We start from the raw sequence: 21,026 nt of genomic DNA, 5'->3' as shown, positions 1-21,026 counted from the left end.
CTGCATCAAAGGTGAAAAACTACAACCACAGCTCTCTTACATGTAGTGCATACCCTGTGTAGGACATGACATAACCACTGAGGCCGAATTAAAAAAGCTGCTTTCTGGAGCAGACAAGCAAGCTGTGCATGCAATGCAGCAGTATTGATCAATTCAGTGTTTTGGTTTTGGAGAAAATAACTAAGGCTACAAACTTAACAAAGGAAGGATGTGGAGGTGTCTGCCCCTTAAGGGAAGGTGGTATTGTGGAACAGCAATTCTGATACCAAGAATGAACAAGTGCTTTAAAACCTGGGTTTTTTTCCCAGTCCAGGATTGGTTGGCTAACTGTGGTATCAACATGCCTCCCCCCTCCTTTCCCTGGCAGAAAACAAAGACATACTGCTGTGGGGGGGCGGGGGGGGGGGAGAATCACCTTAATTATTTGTTCATAGGGGCAGTTTACTTGCGTAACATCTTGCTGTTTAACATGCACACAGAACAGTTCGGTTCACTGCGAGAAGGTAACGAGAAGCACAAGTTAATTGTTGTTGGGATGGCTGGTCTGTCCATGTTCAGAGTCACAGGAACACTCTTGATCTTTAGGACAGGGACGCTCGTTATTACAGCTCTAGTAAAACATTCACAAGTGACACAGTCTGGTTAAAAGCACTTGTTTATTGGTTACAATATCAACTCATGGCAACATCTTTCACTGAGCCACTGTACAAATACAAAGAAAAAGATCCATCGTGGAAAAAAAAAAGCTATAAACAGAGTTCATAGCAAGTGATTTTTTTTTTCACAGGGAAGTCTTTTTACAACAGCACTGTTAAAGAACAAATGGCACAAGTCCCTGGTTTTTTTAATAGCTTAAATAAAAGCTTTAAGACTGTTTCTGAATACATACACAATCCAAAGGCAGTGCAGAATCACTTCATAATTGGTAACATTACCGAAGTTTTCCAAAGTAGTCAGCAACAAGTAAAAAAAAAAAAAAAAAAACCAAACCCAAAAAATCTAGCTGATGAGAAATGCTGGAAACCAAAGGCAAATTAAAATCAAGCATGTTTAGAAGCATTTTGTTTTGGACTCCTTTGGATGTAATATGTACTACAAGTGTTCAGATGCTTTTATTTAAAAAAAAAAAGGAGAAAAACACAAATAGAGCACCATTGTGTAAGTAAAACAAAGGCTTGAAATAGATATCTAAGACTATTCCACCGAAGTCCATATTAGTTAAAACCTAAACATACTGTGTGGTATAAGAATGTCAGGCACATGTAATCTGTTATCAGTTATATCAATTAGTAACACTGTTCACACATTTACCATAACAACACTGCATTAACATTCTGCATGTATTTTACATAACCAGCAATTGGATAAAAAGGCTTGTGGTGCCTCTGAAGTGTAGGAAGTAGTTTTACCAGCATGCATGCCAGATTACTGTATACAAAGTGCACCATCAACCCATGCTTAATTACTTTTACAGGAAATGCTATCTCAAAAATCAGTCATTCTGCTACACAACCATTTATACCAACTAGTTGAATTAGCCAATACTCTCACCAACATCTTAAAGCACAGCACTAAACCTAGTGGAGGTGACAGTGTCCTCAAAGAGGAAAGACTAAGCACTCTTGGAATGTTTTCACAATGTTTTCATTCCACCTTAAAGTAATGTGAACTTCATTGTGGGACAAGCGGTTACACTAACTGAATTAAAGAATTAACTATTTCCAACCCATGCATTACAGTAAGCACACTAGGACCAGCTGTTACATCAATTCAGCTTTGCCAAGTCAAAGTCAGGCCCTCTCCTTAGGCAGGGGGAAAAGCCTATTTATTTAATCCATGTTCCATTTCGAATGGTATATATTGTTGTCAATACATTGAACTATCAGTTCTGCCAGATACTGCGACGTATCTGCGGTTTAGCAAGGCAGAGGATAGCAGTGTTTGGAAGAAAAAAGGTCTGGAGACAGATGGAAACAGGCCCACGTTACTGGAGTAAGCGAGTATACATCACCACGATGCCACGTAGAAGCTTTTTGTGGTTTCCAGAATCTCAACCAGTATCTCTACCGATAAACCGATGCCCAAGTCTACACGGGAACAAGCCCAAGCTGGGCGCTTGCCTGATTAGTATTCTCTATTGCAAAGTTAAATCAACATTAGAAAATGCTGACAGAAAATTCTACCTGAATAAAATAAATCTGGTTACACAAAGCACATCATAGTTCCACTTCCCGAGCCATAAACGACTGACTGACTGACTTAGAAGAGAGGCTGGGGAAGAGCTACCTTGCCACCGTTTTGGCACAATGTTCTTAGTTACTCCATTTCTGTAATTACCCAAGTTACTTGAAATTCAGATAATGACGTAGTTGGGCAACAAACTTTTAAAGACAGGTTAAGATGTACCCACCAGTGCTGCAAAATCTGCTGTACAGTAAGTAAGTGAGTTTGCTGTCATGGTGCACAGTTAGGAATCACACGAGCTGCATACTTGAGCCTACGTTAAACTATAGGCACCATTTTCTTTGAGATTCAAAGCTGGGTATAAAACCTTTTAAGTAAAACCTATGAAGGGTCATTTTATTACCTTCCTCGTATTAGGAGGAGTTTGAGCTTTTACCATTAAAACCACATGCATTTCAGTAAGGGCATCAATTTTGAAAGGTCACCAATAGCCGTTTAAAAAAGGCAATACCACAGCCTGTGCACGTTCATCATTTGGCCTCATATAATAACAATGTGTTACATTGAATCTGTAAGCTTTAAAAAAATAAAATAATCTAAACTCTATCCATGACAGTAATCAAACAGCAAACGTCACCTTGGCAGGCAGGATCTATCACAAGCTTTCTACAAGTCCCCAAGAAGCATCAGATACCGCTTCCCCAGCTGTGCTCGGGCTTCTTCCAGGTTTCCTTGTGCACCGACGCAAAAGGAGCCACCTCAGGACCTGCAGCACTACAAACACTGGTTAACCAAGTAGCAAAAGCTGGCAGATATTTGTACGATGCTTTTGGAAACCTCATTAGGAAGTAGTTGGCACTCTTTATTTATTTGGGAAGCAGCTGAATCCAACAGACAATTGCCCATCAAACAATGACAGCGAAATTATTTGCAGTAATACCTGTACGAGAGCCATTACCACGTTTACAGTCTACCTGAACTTTTAAGAAAAGTTATATATACATTTGTAAAATTGTTTTTGGAGTTTCGCAAGTAGAAACTACTTTTAATACCAGAATGTAAAAATGGCACCTGTCTTCGCAAAGGTGTTGACTAGGAAATTGGTTCAAAACACACTTCTACGGAAAAAAATCTTTTAGAAAAAGAATTATTTTCTTAAAATTCCTTAGTAACAAATTTCCAGAATGATTCACTCAAGGCAGCTGTGAGTTAAAAAAAATAATCAAGTGCACCACTAAAAAATAAACCAAGTCTGCAAGATCCCAAAGAGCTGCTCACTTAAGAGAGTAACAAGAATTCCATTATAGTTCTGTTAATGCAGACAGATCATAAAGCAAAATGCTGCGGAATTCCTGTGACATACAATATAGTGTGATTTTGGTCCTACACCACAGTCTGCTGTTAGTAAATGTATACTTCTCCAGCACAAGATGCGCCTTTTTCTTTTTTAAAAGTGAATTTACTGTGATTGACCAGTACATTTATTGGCACCTTCACCATTATAGACATGGCAAGTTTACAGGCACAGTCTGGAAGTACTGAAATTTAGGATTACAAACGTCAGAAACTTGACAAATAGTCATCTCGGCCACAAATCTGGTTTGATATATTACAAGATACCGGGCACTTATATTTACTACCTGACCCAGAGATACCCAGACTCCCCACAACTTCAGATGAGGGCAGATGAACATCTTCCAACCTGATGATTTAAAATTCACGTATCTTTAAAATAAGTCACTTAAGAGAAGCCAATAGACTTAATTCCCCTTTCCAAAAATGCCACAGACGTTCTGATTCCCAAGAGAACATCCATTGCAAGCGCAGGCATGCTGCCAGGCACCAAAAAGTTAAGCAATCTTCCCCGGGTAGTTTCAAGTGGGCATCAGTCACTTGATTTTCCTGTATCTACACTCAACTCTACTTGATCAGAACCTATCATTTATAAGCAACTGACATTAAAATCAGAATAAAATCAGGAACAGGAGAGGAAATGGCTATTTACAGTGACAGAGCTGCAGAACAATTAGCATGTAATAAGCCACCATGGTACAGACCTCTGTGACCACAGGAGAACAAGCAAGTCGCTAAGTTTATACTATGGAGTTTTAAAGGGTCACACAGGTAAGTAAGGTTATTTGGTTCATTGTAAGTTACACAATTCCTTTTATAATTCACACTGCACGTAACTGACAACAAGCGCTTTTGGTTGTGGTATGCTTTGGCAACCCCCTAATTTGGAGGGGGGATTACAGGCGATTAACTGCACATTCAAATCTCCTTTAAGAATTTAAGCAAAGTCCTCCTAAATTTCTCAGTTGGTTGTGGTAATTGAGCAAGCTTTGCAAATACACTGCTTTCTGCGCACTGAGCATCATGCCAAATCATTTTGTTAGTGCAAATCAGCTAGAGTTTGCGATGGGCCAAAACCACCTCATTTAGTTAGAGCTGAATTGTCAAAAGGAAAAGCACTCAGCCACTTAACGACAGCAATGCAGGTCACTTGGCTTCCATGCCCAAGGACTGCGTGGAATAACTGATGCGGAAAGCTGCAGTAAGGAAGCTAATACTTCTGGAACGGGATTTTTTTTTTTTTTTTTACATTTTTATTTTCTGATTATTTTTGCTGTTGTTGCAAGTCTGCCTGGCATTAACTCCTTGGTGTTTGGAGGCCATGACTGCCAATGGATAAACCAGGAACCACTGGCTTGAAGGAAGAACCCCCATGATTAAAAATAGGCAAGCAGGTCAAGAAGTGAGTGAATAAGGCGGTAGGTATTAACTGGGAGTCTCCAGGGCCTTTAAAAAAAAATTCAAATGCCTTCCATTATAAAAACACATACAGACCATTGGCTTCACTTTATCTACAGTAAATTCACAAAAACATTTAAAACAGCAATCTAGTTCATCCACTACAAAACTCAGAAGTGACATCTCGGGTTAAAAGCAAAGCTATAAATGTAGTTCCTTAAAAAATGCAAACATATTTCTTTACATACAGACAAATGTTACATGATTGGCTGCTATAATGTGTATATTCTGTTATGTACAAAAAAAAGTACAGGATTAGCAGACTGAGCACAAGCAAAAACCCTTCAAGGACAATCTAACCAAACCACCAAAAACAAAAAGACTGGCTCTTAGTTTGTCGGTCACCATGATTATGTGTGCTGGCCCCTTTTAAAAAGTCAGTGATTTCTTCCCCCCTCCCCTATTTCTTCACTTGATTTTTTTTCTAGTTTACAGAAAGCCTTTTTGTGTAATAATCAGTGAATAGAAAAACTTCACCTGCAAATACAAGGTAGAAATGTTATTTCACAGCTATAGGCTGCAGCATTGATCTCTCCAGATCTCAAATGGAGAATGTACATGTTTGGCTCCCAGTTAATTCCAGATTCTGAGAAAACTGTCCCAAGACCCTGTAGCTACAGCCATGCCGTCATCAGTAACACCTAAACAGCTGACACGGTTGTCATGGCCAGCAAGGACACCTGGAAAAGAAGAAGCAATGGAAGTTAATAGCCACAGGACATCAAGGACTTCAGCTGTTGCTCTGCTTTCCCAGCTAAGTCTTCAAATTTGCTAAAAAAGATGCAAGATCTAATCATCCTTTTTGTCTTTACCCTGAAGAACTGTGTATATAGCGACAGCTATATCAAGAAACTCAACAATGAGGTTTTTAAAAAATATGTACACACAATATTGCCTCCATTTTTCTCTCAGCACTTACAACTTCTTCTTTCTGCCCCAAAGACCTCCTCATCCCTCATCAGGCTCTCTACTGTTTTTTTTTCCCTGTTTTCAGCAATGCTGTCCACAATTTCAGCCACCAAGTACTTCCAAAATTGAATGTGATGTCTTCTGACAATGCCCCGGATACAGGAACTACCTTGAGTTTCCCATGTTTTGCAAACCCTAAGGATTAAAAATCGCCCATGTATTGTGTCAGACTATTAGAAAAGCAGCACTGTGCCCTGCCTCTTCCCGCTTTGTTTTTGCTTTCCTTCTACCCATTCTTGCACTTGTCTGCTCTCCCAAGGTACCACATCCAGGTCTATTAAAACTCAGCCTGTCCACATCCCTTAAGGAAAAGGACGTATTTTCAGTCTGAACAGCAGAAGCAAGGTTCAGAACTGAATGAGGCCCCATCATTTAAATTACCGTACGAAGTGAGAAAGATGTAGCTATGCTATAAACATGCGGTCTATCCTGAAGAAGTGACTACTTCAAGGACTAGAAGCGTCCACTTCCCCTCCCTCCCAACAGCAGGACATTAAGGTCCCCAAAGCAAAAAGACTACTGTAACTTACTACTATCTGAATTACATCATCTGATGGGTGCAAAAGTCAATGCAAATGCATAATTTTGTATTACTTAGTTTCATATACTTCAGTGAAACAAATCTTCTGTAGACGTAACGTAATTTTGAAGGCTGTTCCTTAGCCTTGAGAGCCGGTATCTACCAGCACACAGATATATAATGGCCAATACCCAAGAACAGGAGCATTTCACTGAGTGGAGCATTTACTCCACACATCATATAGAGAAACTGTAATGCAATGTAACAACTGGAAGATAAACCCAAATGCAATAAAATAAAAGGATGCCATTCCAAAACAGTGTTAAGAGGAAGCAAGCAGATTCCGTAACATCAGCAATAGCATCAGCAATGAACTGGCTCTGCATTTTGCATAGATTTTGAATATCCATCTTCTGCTAAGGAAATGGAAAAATTCAGCTCATTGCAGTTATGTGTACTCACCTGCTCTCTCCCCTTTCAGAGTATCCCACACGTTGCAGTTGAAGTCATCATAACCTGCTAGCAAGAGGCGACCGCTTTTTGAGAAGGCTACAGAAGTGATCCCGCAGATGATATTGTCGTGCGAATACATCATTAATTCCTGATCTGCACGTAGGTCAAAGAGTCGGCAAGTGGCATCATCAGATCCAGTGGCAAATGCATGTCCATTAGGGAAAAACTGAAAGTTTTAATTCAGAGACAGGAGTTTGACACCAGAAAAATAACATTGTTCATGCATTATTTCAAAAACATCACAGGATTATTTTGCCAGGGTGACCAGGTAAAGGAAGAATGGTTTATTAAAAAAAAAAAAAAATTCCGCATGTTAAAAAAATGCATATACACAGCTATGCAATGAAACACTTCTGGAATAATATTGGTAATGCCTGAATGACCAGAATTTTACCCAGACAATTCCTGCATGCGGTAAAAAAGGAGTTAAAGAGGGTGCAACTAACTCCTACAAAATGAAGCAAAATGCAGTTATGCGCATCCTGGCTGTGGGCCAGGAAGACCTGGGTGAAGTGGTACACAATGTTCCATCTTGAGCTGGTCAGCCAGGTTGGCTCAGCCAAGACAGAAGATTGCAAGCAAGCAATTCAATTTCCAAAAAATCTACTCCAAAGCAGAGTCATTCTTACAACAGCTATATTGATTGAAATGGGAATGACAGAGCTCAACACATCTCAGGATTCAGGTCTAAGTATAGGAACTGCATTTTTCTACTGGTCATGCTTTTGGTATTTTCTCAGCCTTATTATTATGCTTCATGTTTATCAAAAACAGATGCAGCTTAGACGTAGATTTCATTCCCTATTTATCAGAGCTTGTATCTTGCAGATCAGAACATAGTGTTACTATGACAGAGAGGAAATATAATCCAGTTTATAAATATTACAAAATTATTCCAGGGATGAATATTCAACATAAATACTGATTTTAACTTTGCCTTCCAGAATAGTTTGCTGAAAGCTCTTTTCAACAGAAAACATCAAATACACTTTTGTTCAACAAAAAACTTTAAGATGAGGATGCTTGGCTATTTTGCTCCCTCTCAGTATATCACATTTATCTACAAGTTTCAGTTTTTAACACATTGCCACACTGCAAAAAGCCTCCCTCCCCCATTCCTTGCTTCTTAAAAAAGTAAGGTCTCAGTTACTGAACAAAACCATAGCTGAAACTATTCTAAGAACACGTCAATGCATCACAGATAACGGTAATAATAATTCAGTTATAAACTAGATCATAAGTTATTAGACAACCTTCTTTGTTACATACAATTTAACAGTCTCTACCTTAAAGTAATTGATTTTAAATCAAGGTAGCCCAGTAGACTATAAGCTGAATTCATGCAAGTATAGCCTTTATCCTCCCCCTTTCTTCCCATGTGGAAATACAAACGATCACTTACACAAACTGCATTAATATCTGACACATGCCCTGTGAACGACTGCCTGCACATTCCATCTCGAATATCCCAAAGCTTCGAGGAGGCATCACAGGCACCCGAAACAAAAGTCCTCATATCTGGACTTAGAGAGAGACTCATCACATCGCCAGTATGCCCAGTGAATGTGGTGGTCTGTTGACCAGTTTCAATATCCCACAAAGCGCTGCAGATAAAGTGACAACATTAACACAATGTATATGGTTATTTGAGAGTTCAAGTTTTAAACACAAATTAAGGTATTGGAGAGGAAAATAAAAAAGGGGGGGAAAGAAAAAGGAAAAAAAGAAGGCCCACAGAGCTCAAAAACTCACCAAGTGGTGTCTCCTGAGCTGGTGACAATTTGGTTGTCATCTAGAAAGCGACAACAGGACAAGTATCCTAAAAACAAAACAGTTATGTTAGTTTCAGACTCAGGAGTAATAACTGAAGCTTAAAGCCCAAGAGCAGTGATTAAAGTTCTCCCACAGCTAGTCTGTAACCAACAAAACTATCTCACAGTTCACAATACACCTCAAAGTGAGATTGTTTCATTTGGTGCAATAAAAAAAACCCCAAAGCTGAAGCAAGAATATGGCTGACCTGTATGCCCTGGCAACTCTCGGCTCACTCTCACATTGCCCTCTCTGGTTTTTAAGTTGTATATGGAACAGATGTTGTCCAATCCACCACAGGCAACGTAGTTTCCAGACGGTGCGTATGCGCAAGTCATCACCCAGGAGGATCTCAAAGGAATGGCATGCATCTTCAGAAAGACAGAGCTCATGAATGCTACATCACGTGTTAGCTTTTGTTTTTCACTGAGGTCATTCGTATCAGTTAATGAATTATAACAGATTAAACACACCAAGTAGATTGTGTATCATAAGATTCGGTATTTTGATTTTATGACATATTACAACCCATTTCATATTTATACATACATACATACTAGGATGAAAAATACCAGTAGTCTCCGGGGTCGATATACAGTACAACATTATTTAATAGCAAAGCTATTCTAAACTTAAACATTTACAACATTTGTTTATTCTACTTAGATTTCTTTGTCCAATTCTTCTACATCTCTGAACTATAGGTTATAAAATGGGATGGTGGCACCCATGGAGACTGGACAGTTTACAGAAGCAGATCACTACTCCACACTCTACCTAAAGCTTTTCTCGTTTAACAGCTTTTTTTTCCTTTTTTCCTCCTTTCTCTGCCCTCAAAAGCAAAGCACTCTTGTAAATTCTGAGGATGTATATTTCTACAATTTAAAACCAAAGTAGTTTCAGAAGCAACAGCACAAAGGCAGAGAGCAATAGCTACAAGCTACTGCACTAACAAATCAGAGTGAAAACATTACGTGTTACCTAGAACTATTGCTTCTGAGACACAACCTACAACATAACACTAGTAATCAACTAGTCATGAAAGAAAAAAAAAAGAAAAAATTATGTCTGAATTCAAAAAAGACTGCTTCTTTTCATTTTTGCCTTGCAACCACAGAAAAAATAAGACACAAGCTTGCTCAAACACACAAATTATGCATGAATTATTGATATGGATTATAAGTAACTCTACCTTATTTGTTGTATAACTATCCCAAATAATTAATTTTCCATCTTGAGAAGCACTGACTAGTAGCCTAAATATAAACACAAAATAAAATATGTTAATATAAAACAACCAAAAAATCTCAGAATAGATATACATCATGCATGATTACCAAGTGATTCAGAAATCTCATAATTTCTTTATTACACTCTGCTTTTTTATTTGGTTAGTTTTTTTGGTGGGGGAGGCATTTGTTGGAAAAAATCTGCGAAGATCTACATATAACCTGGCCGAAGAACCATGTGTCCACAGGGACTCATGATTAACAATGGATAAAACCAAACAACTTACTGAAAACACATTTTATGAACTGTCTCCACTGCTGCTTTTATTTTTCATATACGAATATTTTAACTATACAGCTACACAAAAATAAACAAGAAATTTAGGGGAAAATAAATCTTATTTTGAGCGCAGATTCTAGATGTATTTCCTTCTGGACTACATGACAGAGCAGATCATGGGGCACTGTTATATCTGACCATCAGTTACTCTAAAGGCAGCATAACGAAACTCCTTCCTAGAAGCTAAGTAACTTTTCCCACTATGTACAAAAGGACTTTTTTTCAATTAAACAAAATTTGTCTGTAAAGTTTTTAAATCTGTTATCACAGAAGTTACATAATTATTCAACATCTTGGAAAATACACTATCCATCATTCCAAAAATATGCCTCACCACATACCCTCCTCGGCTTAAACAGACTCAAAGAACTTAGTTAAAACTAAAAGAAGGAAAAGGCACAATGCCTGTGGTAAGAACAAGCAAAGTACCTCTCCTTTCAATCAAGGTTTCTCTATTACCACTATGCAATCCTCATTGGTTTTAAAAAGGCAAACTATAACTAAAGAAAAAAACCCCACCACAGTCGTGGTCTGTGATCCCCCTCCAAGGGCACGAACACCACACCATATGGTTCCCAAAACTCGGTAGTAGTTCTGAAGTCAACAATCTGATTTCTAACCCTTAAACTGCAGATTTAAGGATCACTTGTACGAACCTTGAGTCAGATCCCCAGTGCATAGCATAGATTTTGGCTAAGTGACCTCTAAGCGTACGCCTTGTTCGCATTTGAATTCGACCCACTGAGTCCAGACTTGTTGTGATCTAAAAATAAATAAAACAAACCCCTGAGATACCGAGAACTATTTTTAATATATAAGATAACTAAATACATTTGAACTGTGATAGAAAATAATCTATCTTGGCATGCAACATTAAAAAAAAAAAAAAAAAAAGGATACTAGTGTACAACCCAGGAATAGGTCCATGCAACACTGAGGAAAACCGGTTTTACAGAAGATAGCCTCAGTATTACATAGTATTATTTTTAAAAAACTTCTGAAGTTTCAGGTATCGCCATTGTGAACTGTGTTAGTCTATTTCAGATCACCAAATCTGAAAGTTTTCAATTAAAACTAATGGAAGAAAAACCTCCAATATTTACTGCACTGTTACTTTTTAAAGCATGGCAGAACTTTAAATGCAAAACACTTTTGTTTCCAAAACACAGCTAAAAGTCATTTATTTAAGTCTTTCTAAATGTACTAAACATAATAAACACACTCTATTTAAAAGGTAAACGGGAAGCAGGACCCATTAAGATGGTGGAGGGTTTTTTTGACTGGTTGGCGTTTTTTTCCTGGTTTGTTTGTTTGGTTTTTTGGTGGGGTTGTTTTGTTTTAAATAACTGTATAAATACACAGTACATTTCCAAAGGCTTCTTTCACTTTATTCTTTCAGTTACTAAACAGGAACATGTTGCAGTCATAAATTGTAGGGGTTTTTATTTTTCTATGTATCAAGTAACAGCCTATACACAGAATCAAGAACATACCTGAGCAAGAGTTGTGTCACTACATGCTTTCCTTGCATCCTGAAACAAAAGAATAGAACGATTTGAATCTAAAAGGCAACACCGAGCATCAACTGAGAGAAAGCATCTAAAGGAAAAACAACTCTTAAGCTAGACTTCACCACACTCAAAAAGCCACAAGCCAACAACTTACATGCCAATATGCCTTCTGTCACCCTAATATGTTTTATTGTCCAAGGAATCTAAAGCACTGGCACACAAGCCAAGCACAAGCAAGCTTTGTGCTACATCAGGCTCTTGCATTAAGCCCCTTGCTATCGCAGGTGTGACGATGCTAGTTAGGAGAGGTTGGATGAAAAAGGCAGGATCTGGACAGCGGGACAGACAGCAGGCTTACCAAAGCTTGAGCTGCTGATGCACTTCATGCAAAATGAAGGAAAAAAATAGTCAACTAACACCCTCATTCATTTCATGGAATGGATGGTGCTCAGGTCTCCATACAGATAACGCTGTCTTTTTTTCATTATTACAGATTCTATCGGCATATGACTGACTTTCTGCGTATTATTCAACCCTACCAAGGAAACAGACTTTACTTTTGTTTGTATAATCAGAGTAACAGATTGGACACCTGACACAGGCGAGCACCACTGAGCCTAGTTTGCAATACTTCAGTTTTGCAAAATGTTGCTTCAGTTACAATTGCGATTGCACTGCACTCCTGCAACTCAGACTCCTGTTTTCAAAAAACAAAAATAGGCATGCAGTCAGCAACCACTTCTGAGAAGCATGTTTTAAAATAATTGGCTTAAAATTAGACAGGAACTCTATAGCACAAGTTCAAGATAAAACTATCAGCAGCAGTATTGAAGGATCAGCCACAAGACCCTCTCTAACTCCCTGCAATTTCTCCAAATACCTTCCAAGTTCTGTAACAAATGAAGCAGGCATCCCACAAATGACAGATGGTCACCTTCACCACTAATTTGTGTGTGTTCCCCGCCCCAAGAAAGCGCTCAATCTGTACATTAATGGCAATGTCCTCTTTGAGAGAAGAAACAGAAACATTTACTCACACATTTTGGAACTGCATCAATGCATTCAGATCTTAAAATTTTTCAGGCTCTTGCTTGAGAGTTGCTTGACATTGCAACTTCAACAATTTTTTTAGTACATGTTTGTTTTGACCACCCTTTATAGCTTTCCTCCCAGAAAGCAAGCCTGAGAGTGGATTAAGTCATCTCAACTTATTTTTAAAATGTCTGAACTGTAGAAATATTTATAAAATGTTGACGTCTGGAATCAGGAGGGGTTTAAAATACCAGAGCAGCAAATCCCGTAGCACTCAGGACTTAGTTCATCCACAGGAAGAAACACACTGGATTTTAAACAACTTTAATTGTTTAGTTTAGCTGAAACACTTGAAGATGTTCAACCTAAAATGAATTCTGAATGCAGCCGCAACGAAACAAAGCAATTTTTCTTAAAGAAAGAGCTATTAGCAACACCTACACTTGAGATTGTCTAATACTTGCCATACGATTGGCAAAGTTGCAAGAAAAGCAAAGTTTCAACTATTTTAATTCTCACATTTTAACTGTCATTTCTACATATGCATCATCGTAACAGAATCATTAGTGTCATAACATAAAAAAGCTCCTCTATGTAACTGTAGATTTTTCTCAGTTCATGCAGTAGACCATGCAGAATTTGTGAGAAAAATCTATCTGCTTGATCGATGTGCAGCCCCGATTTCCTAGCACATACACTTAAGATTTCATTTTTTTCCCAAACTATATTTATTTTTTAAAATACAGTGTCTTGTTTGTTCAAAATGTCATTCAATTTCAAATGACACTGTGCCAAGTATACAACACTTCCAAAAAATCATACCCTGAATTTAAATTCTTAAAGTGAGGACATGCATCACATGGGAACTTTATTATAGACAGAACTAGCAATCAACTTAAACTGTAAAGCCATCCTGCTATCTAATATTTCATTGTTCACTGATGTTTCAAACTTCCTGCACTAAAAATTCACGCAGTCTTATTTTATTCCTCCAGCACAGTCTGTATACAGCACAGAGCTACAGCTGTAATAACTGCATGGGGAGGCAAAGGTACTCACATCACCTAGGTATTGTTAAAAATTAAATTAAAAAAAAATAATCATTAAACATTTCTAAAACATTGTAGACTACAAAAAGTTTATTGGGAAATTGACACCTATGCATCACAGTTTATTCTACTTCAGGAAGCTGCTAGGTACAATCTTATCTGGACTATCTCACTTATAAGCCCAACACTGATTTTTCATTATTATATTGTTGGAGAAATTATCAGGCAAAACCCAAGCCTTGTAAACAACTAAGCAAACTGCTAGAGAGAGAGAGATATATATAGCTATATATAAAACATCAAATGCTGTTAGTGACCTCACCTCTTTTCAGGAGCGCATAAAAAATAATTCCTGAAAATTACCAGCCCACTAGATATTCTAGACACTTAAAAAAAATTTATTTTTTTTTTTAAATCCTTTATCTATCCTTTTACCCATCCCAAACAAAAAACCTATTTAGAAAGAAAACTGTGCAATGATTTAATAAGCAAGATGAATACTCACCTATACAAATATGAAACTGGATTATTTGGTCAGAAAGTTTCTTGAATACTAAGTCATCAGGAGCATTTTTAATTGCATATTAATCTGAAGTTAAAATTAAGCATCAGGTATCCAACCCTGCACTCAGATCCAAAGAGGCAAACACTAATTAATTACCAATGCTGAGCCAAAAAACTCCAATGGCAATAGCCACGGTTACTCATGGTTACTCAGCTACATCTGTATAGATGCAGTTACAAGTTTGGGTGATGGAGTTACAAGGGAAATGTTAAATGGACCTAAGGCCACAAAATGGAGTCCTTATACAAAGGGCCAATCAGTTTTTTATGCTCCAAAATTAAAAAAGCAAACATTCCTGCAACACAGTCTAGCTCTTTTACTTGCCTGGTATCTCTTCCTTCACACAACACAGTTTTGCACAAAACCAGACAGACTGATTACTAAGACTGCATTAAGACTAACTGGCTTTTCCCAACATAATGTAATGAGAAAGTCTTTACACGCCAGGCAGAGGAAGAACTGAAAAATTAAGTATACCTTTAAGTTGTGCAATGCCATAATAAAGCTTAGATTTAAGAAAAAGTATTTTAAACTAAAATTTATTTACATTCCTCTACAGCGCTGCTAGAAGAGGTACCCAGTGCCACAACACTGACTGATCCCTGCCTTGTCTTTCATTAGTGTATTAAATGAAAACAACAGGACACAGGGCTCTCCTTGGATGATACTGAATGAGCAGCCATGAAAGCAACACTTGCCCCCAACACAACTAGTAACACATGAAGTGTGTTTACCACATGGCTGATACTAGTAAGCAGCCTAACATCCACTGCACTAAGCAGCAGACCACCACAAAACAACTGCTGCCAGCAGATGCCATGCTAAAAAAGTCTGTGTGCATGCAACATATTCTAAGAAACCTGTAGCCTTAGCTGATAGAAATGTTTGCAAATAAGGCATTCCCTTATACATCAGATTTATGAATGCTTCATGTTTAGGAAAAGGAAATTTTGACGAAGAATAAACAGCCTTTGAAGATCCTTATTATACTTTTTAACTTCTCTCTACTGAAACTGCACCACTGAAATATACAGGCATGTTGCAACAGATTCCTGGTACGTTGACTTTGCCATGACAACTCATACTTGGTTTATACTCAATGAGTAATTTCAAAAAACAATTAGCACATATGGGGAGATCCATATTTTCAAAAAAAAAAAAAATCCAACAGGAAACAAAGAAATAGGGATTGTAGAAATTACATCCACCCCTGGAAGGTTTTCTCTCACACTCCATGCTTTGACCTGTATGCTGATGAAGAGTGGCAGCAGAGTGGTCACTTTCAGCCCAGAAACAAGCTTTTCCAATACCCTTAACCCCAACTCGTCGTGCCTAGGTTCTAGAATTTTGCTGTTCCATTTTTGTTTTTAAATCCAAAATAAAAAATTTGCAGACACATACAAAACACATACAGACATGTAACAAAACATAGCAAATGTCAATAGGAAATAGAAAACACTTTGTTCAAGAAATATTATGAATTAATTTCATTATACCAATGGCTTACTTTTCTGATTTTTAAACAAATATTCTGAAAATATTTTAAGCTCGGCACAACTTAAACAGGAGCAAGTAATAGATGCGATCTTTACACTTTATTCCTTTAAAGGAGGAACTTTATGATGAAAAATAAGCAATTAGCAATTCTTACTCTGATTTGATTTCGCAGCTGCTCTGCCTCCTGCCGTAACTGTTCCAGCTCACTCATCTTCTTCAGTCTCTATTTCTCACACACCACTGGTGAAGAAAATCTGCCAATACAAGGGAAGAAAAATAAGTTTCAGTATCACTTTCTCCTCTTTCAAAAACAAAACAAAACCCCCCACAAACCTATATATATTTATTCTGCCTTTAGAAAGGCTTCCAAATAGATATTCCCTTTAGTACACTAATAAATTTGGCAAGACCTAAGTTACTTCAATTCCTGAATTACCATGAAAAGCAGAATTAAATTAAGTATATTTTGAATATAGAAGCAACTGTCAGCAGAACCACCCACTGTACTTTAAAAAACTGTTACGGAATGCATTTGTAGTGCTACTCTTCTCACCCACCCAGAAACCTCTGTCAGTCTTCACCCCAAGATGGCAACAGAGAGCAAAGACTGTAGTGGTCGCCTTAAACATGTACCTTTGAGCTCAACAGTGCTATGATACAAGCACCTTTGCACATGACACCCAAGGTGGGTTTTGTTTTAATTAAAGATGAAAATTTTGAATCCTAGACTACAGCTGAAATAGCAGGTTTTCTACAGTTTTTCCAATATTTTCCTTGGGCAAGGCACAATGATGTTTTCATTTCAAAAGCACCCACACAGTGAGAAGGGGTAGTAAAAACCAAACTGTGGCTAAAAGCATCCTCAAGCTGGTACGGCCCACAGCAGTCTAAAGCAGTTCTCGTCTGAACAAGGACTCAAAGCAACCTTAATAAAAAGATCACTAAACAGTAAGACCACATGCAAGCATGCTTTCATCAAGTGAGGTTTTTTTTCCAATCAGATTTTGCATCTGATTTTTACAGTGTTGAAGTCTCCTCAGATCAATTTTTCTCTTTATGCCCAGTACAGCAGTGTAGCCAAACGCCACTACAGAGACCTCTAAAGTCTATTCACATACATGTACACTTCAATATCCTCGCAGTGAAAGTAAAATAAGCTAGTAGCTTGTTCACGAACAAGCCAGGCACTTGTTTGTACTTTTTTCACGATAGAAAAAGCACACCAGAAAGGTGGCGGTCCCACTACATTATCTAAAAAAGCACAAAACACTTCTAACTTATAGAGGAAAGACAAAAGTCAGACTACTACTCACCAAATGAAAATTGAGGGAAGAAGGAAGAGGGGAGAACCTATTCAAAACATTATTCTAAGCTTTTTATTTAAGCATGAGAGACAATACAGCAGTGTCCCCCCAATTTAATCCACTGAAAAATGGTGAAAAAACAGGGAAGAAAGGTCACAGTGTGTCTGCTAAGTTGTAGACCTCTAGGGAAACCCCTTCATTTGGTCTAGCTACTGGTTCTTTGTAGTTCAGTAGTGATGTGCTGTAAAAGACAGACTCCAGAAGACTTTTTTCCACCTATAAAACATGGAACTTCATAGATGTAAAGAGTGAAAGGTTTTGGTTCAAAGTTAACTTACTAATAAGACAATCACCCTTGGACTAACAGCTTACACAAGTGTTTGAGAGCTACAAGACTTCTTGCTACTCAAGAAGAAAAGTGTATCAATTATTCATCTATTCTTTTTTTCTTCAGTCTGAACCTCCATACTTTCTACAGATACCACTGCAAAGTCAATTTCAGAATAAACTCACAAACATACACAAATTGGATCATCTCCAAATCAAAATACATCCTAATCGGTAAGAACACAGTGCTGACTTAGAAGGTCTAACTAGTATTTTCAGCTATACATAAGTGAACTATGAAGTTCACACCTTTCCCTTCCTTAAACCCATGCTCTGTTCAACTACAAAGACATTGTAATCCATATGTGAAATATTCTAAGAGACTACTCTATTTACCATCATCTTCCTATTTCAGAAGCCGGGACTATTTAATATTGCTTAATGCACAACAGACATAAAATAGAAGTCATCAACACTGATGTCCGATTTAAAAAAATCAAGAATCAAAAACTGTAATCACTTTAGCATGCATGTTAATCACGTGCCTTTATAGTCTTTGAAGTTTAATTACTATTTTAAGATATTTGATTGGAATACTATACCTCTATGAAATATAGCCCCACTTTCAGTTCCAACAGTCAAATTATCCTTTTTAAAATGTCTTCCCTTTTTTTGTTCTAGAACCTACACAAAATTAACATAGACAAAAAAATGGACTCAAATGTCTAAAGCAAGCCAGCCATGATATCTGCCAATGTTTCAGCAGTCTTGCATGCTATTTTTAACAGAAGATAAAGACTCCTCACAGAGAAGTTGATGCATCTCTGATTTTCTGAGAATGGAAGTCAGCTTCTGCCCTGTGATGTGCCACACACTTCAGTGCTCTGTAAACAGTAACTTCAACACAGAGAATAATTGATCATAAGGAAAGTGACATTACTATTCAACTGGAAGCACGCATGGCTGGTCACAAGTAGCTAAAGTCAGGGCATTTTTTTATTGATAGGTGAAACTATGAGCGTATTAGAAAATCAGCTGTAGCACTGCATTGGCACTCAAAGACCATCAATGACCATGCTGCACTTCAACCATAAAGTCAGTGTTAGTGACTTTAATGTCATTCATATCAGTACTGTTCATCATTAATGCCATTTCTGTATCAAGCTGCACCAGCAGCTCAACAGCTGTTAAACTTAACAGCTTTAAATCACGTTATACCTGTCCAAGTTCCTACACGGACATAATCCAGCTTCAGAAGCCTTCTCACCCACCCATCTTTAGCTTAAAAATCAATTTCTAAGCAAATAAAAGGACAATGATATTTCATACTTTTTTGAAAGAAATAATTTTTTTTTAGTTGAAAAGTCCTAGCAGTATCAGTACGTTCTAAATTTGCAAGGTCATTAGCATTACTGCTCAGCAGAAATGTATCAGTGGTTCACGGTCGAGCTATACCTCAACAAATGGAACAGCCTCCAAGCCAGTACACATTTCTACAAAATCTAGATTCATTTTAGAACTAGATTATTCTAGCTTTAAGTATTCAAGTTCCTTTCCAGTATGCAGCAGCTGAACAGCAAACTTTGAGATATTCTTAAGCTATATATAAACACCAGGAATACTACAGTAAACAAACTAAGTGCACAGTTTAACCATTAAACTGAAGCGCATCCAATGCCCTCTGTTGTACTGGCTGGCTGCAGCTCCCACTACAACTGCTCATGTATTCAAATGATCATCCACCATAAAGTGCTTAGTAGAACTGTGAACAAGATGCTTCCACTTGGGATTTTTTATTTTCTTTAAGCACTAGTGCGAGCTGCCCACAGGAAATTACAGAAATTGAGTGGGTAGAGAGGAAGCTCTCACGAATGCTCTTCCAGATTCACACTAACTCTGCAAGCAGCATCTCTGAACTGTCAAACTCCCGTATGAACACCTTGCCGATGCCATACTCATGACAGCAACACAGGAAGATAAGCACATGCTTGGAACTTGCGCATGCAGACACATCTGTGTCTGTTTTAATGCTTCTGCTGCTACAGTGATACGGTTAAAAGAGGGAAAAAAAAAAAGAGAGCAAGCCATAGTCAAAACGCAGTTATGTGCGTAGACTATTATCCAGACTAGATTTACTTGTTGTAATATTGTTTTTAAGTGTATCACTGAGGGGACCAGTGAAGCACAGCAGGTACACAGAACTGAGATGGCTGGCAGCAATGGCAAAGCAGAGGCTGTATCCTATAAACCTGTCCTCAGTGCAGAGCAGGTCATCACCACAACCTTGAAGTGTGCTATTTCCCAATGCTACCACTCATCAGATAAAAAGCAACTTGGTTTTTATCAGATTAAATGGTGGGACTGCTTTCACAGGGCTTACAGGGATTGCAAAGAACAGAGGTGATCTCTGTATTGCAAAATTTTCCTCATACAACAAATTACTGAAAAGCTCGGTGTATTCAACTCCAACCTGTACTAGGCTGACAAAGGACACGTGCCTGTTCGTTCTCCCCTCCAGGTAAATCAAAATACTACAGCCAGGAAGAAGCACTGCTCCACAGCCTGGAAGATTCTTTTATTCTGTACATAAACTTCCCCAGGAGCCCAGCTGTATCATACTCGGCTGTGCACGCAGCGAAGCCGTCAGCTCTTGCACCTCGGTGGGCAGAGAGTCAGGACTCCTCCTGGCATCTCAGGAGCCTGGAGGTAATGTAATGTCTACCTCTCTGACTTACTAATATTCTCAATGAAAGTTTAGTCAGAGAAAAAAATATTCTGAGCTACCTTACATGCAGAATACTAGTGGTATCTGCTTTTCAACATTCACAGGTAGAAACCCTGATGAAGCAGCCAGATGCTTCTCTTCAAATGCAATTCATGATGTGCATGATGTACTATGAATAATATCATCTGCTACGGCAAAGAGGCCTTGAGGGGACGAGCAACAGGAAGGGGAAGAACTTTTTAATGCTATTGGTAGCCAGGGGGTGTACCACTGCAGGACACCCAAGCGATTAGGAAATGGGGTCAAGGACACAAGATGCTTCCCATCAGAAGCAACAATACAGGGAGCTGGTTGTGAGCAATAACTACTGTGTAACCAAGGTGGCACATCTTTGCCCACATAAAAGCAATGTCATTTGTAGGCTGAACTGTACCTCAGTGCAATTTTTCCTCAGCAGACTTGTACAAGTGAATTTACTGATACCAAAATAAAGTGCCTCCCAAGGCAAAATAATTAACTAAGTCAGATTCCACAGCATATCTAGTGTCAAGAAAGCCACTGGCAGGCTTCAGTGCTCCACAGATTAATTACCCCTTGCACTATTCCTGATTCAGTAGCAGCATCATTTGCTAAGAGTT

At 38.2% G+C, this 21,026-nt stretch overlaps 1 protein-coding gene across 1 annotated transcript in view; it reads right to left on the bottom strand.

The window, feature by feature from the left end:
• Positions 1 to 639: 639 nt before the first annotated feature.
• The window catches only part of GNB4 (G protein subunit beta 4), a 33,578-nt gene continuing 13,191 nt past the window's right edge, over positions 640 to 21,026 (bottom strand). Inside the window, exons 2-10 of the mRNA XM_052805124.1 lie at positions 16,187 to 16,286; positions 11,872 to 11,910; positions 11,035 to 11,141; positions 10,002 to 10,065; positions 9,018 to 9,180; positions 8,750 to 8,816; positions 8,400 to 8,601; positions 6,947 to 7,163; positions 640 to 5,675 (exon numbers count right to left, since the gene is read on the bottom strand). Coding sequence (XP_052661084.1) covers positions 5,569 to 5,675; positions 6,947 to 7,163; positions 8,400 to 8,601; positions 8,750 to 8,816; positions 9,018 to 9,180; positions 10,002 to 10,065; positions 11,035 to 11,141; positions 11,872 to 11,910; positions 16,187 to 16,243 — 1,023 coding nt within the window. The 5' untranslated portion in view covers positions 16,244 to 16,286 and the 3' untranslated portion in view covers positions 640 to 5,568. The remainder of the gene's footprint in view (positions 5,676 to 6,946; positions 7,164 to 8,399; positions 8,602 to 8,749; positions 8,817 to 9,017; positions 9,181 to 10,001; positions 10,066 to 11,034; positions 11,142 to 11,871; positions 11,911 to 16,186; positions 16,287 to 21,026) is intronic.

Source organism: Harpia harpyja, chromosome 12 (assembly GCF_026419915.1).
Source record: "Harpia harpyja isolate bHarHar1 chromosome 12, bHarHar1 primary haplotype, whole genome shotgun sequence".
In the NCBI taxonomy this organism is placed as follows: Eukaryota; Metazoa; Chordata; class Aves; order Accipitriformes; family Accipitridae; genus Harpia; species Harpia harpyja.
The sequence above is the reverse complement of the archived record's forward strand: the minus strand, read 5'-3'. Positions and strand labels throughout refer to the sequence as shown.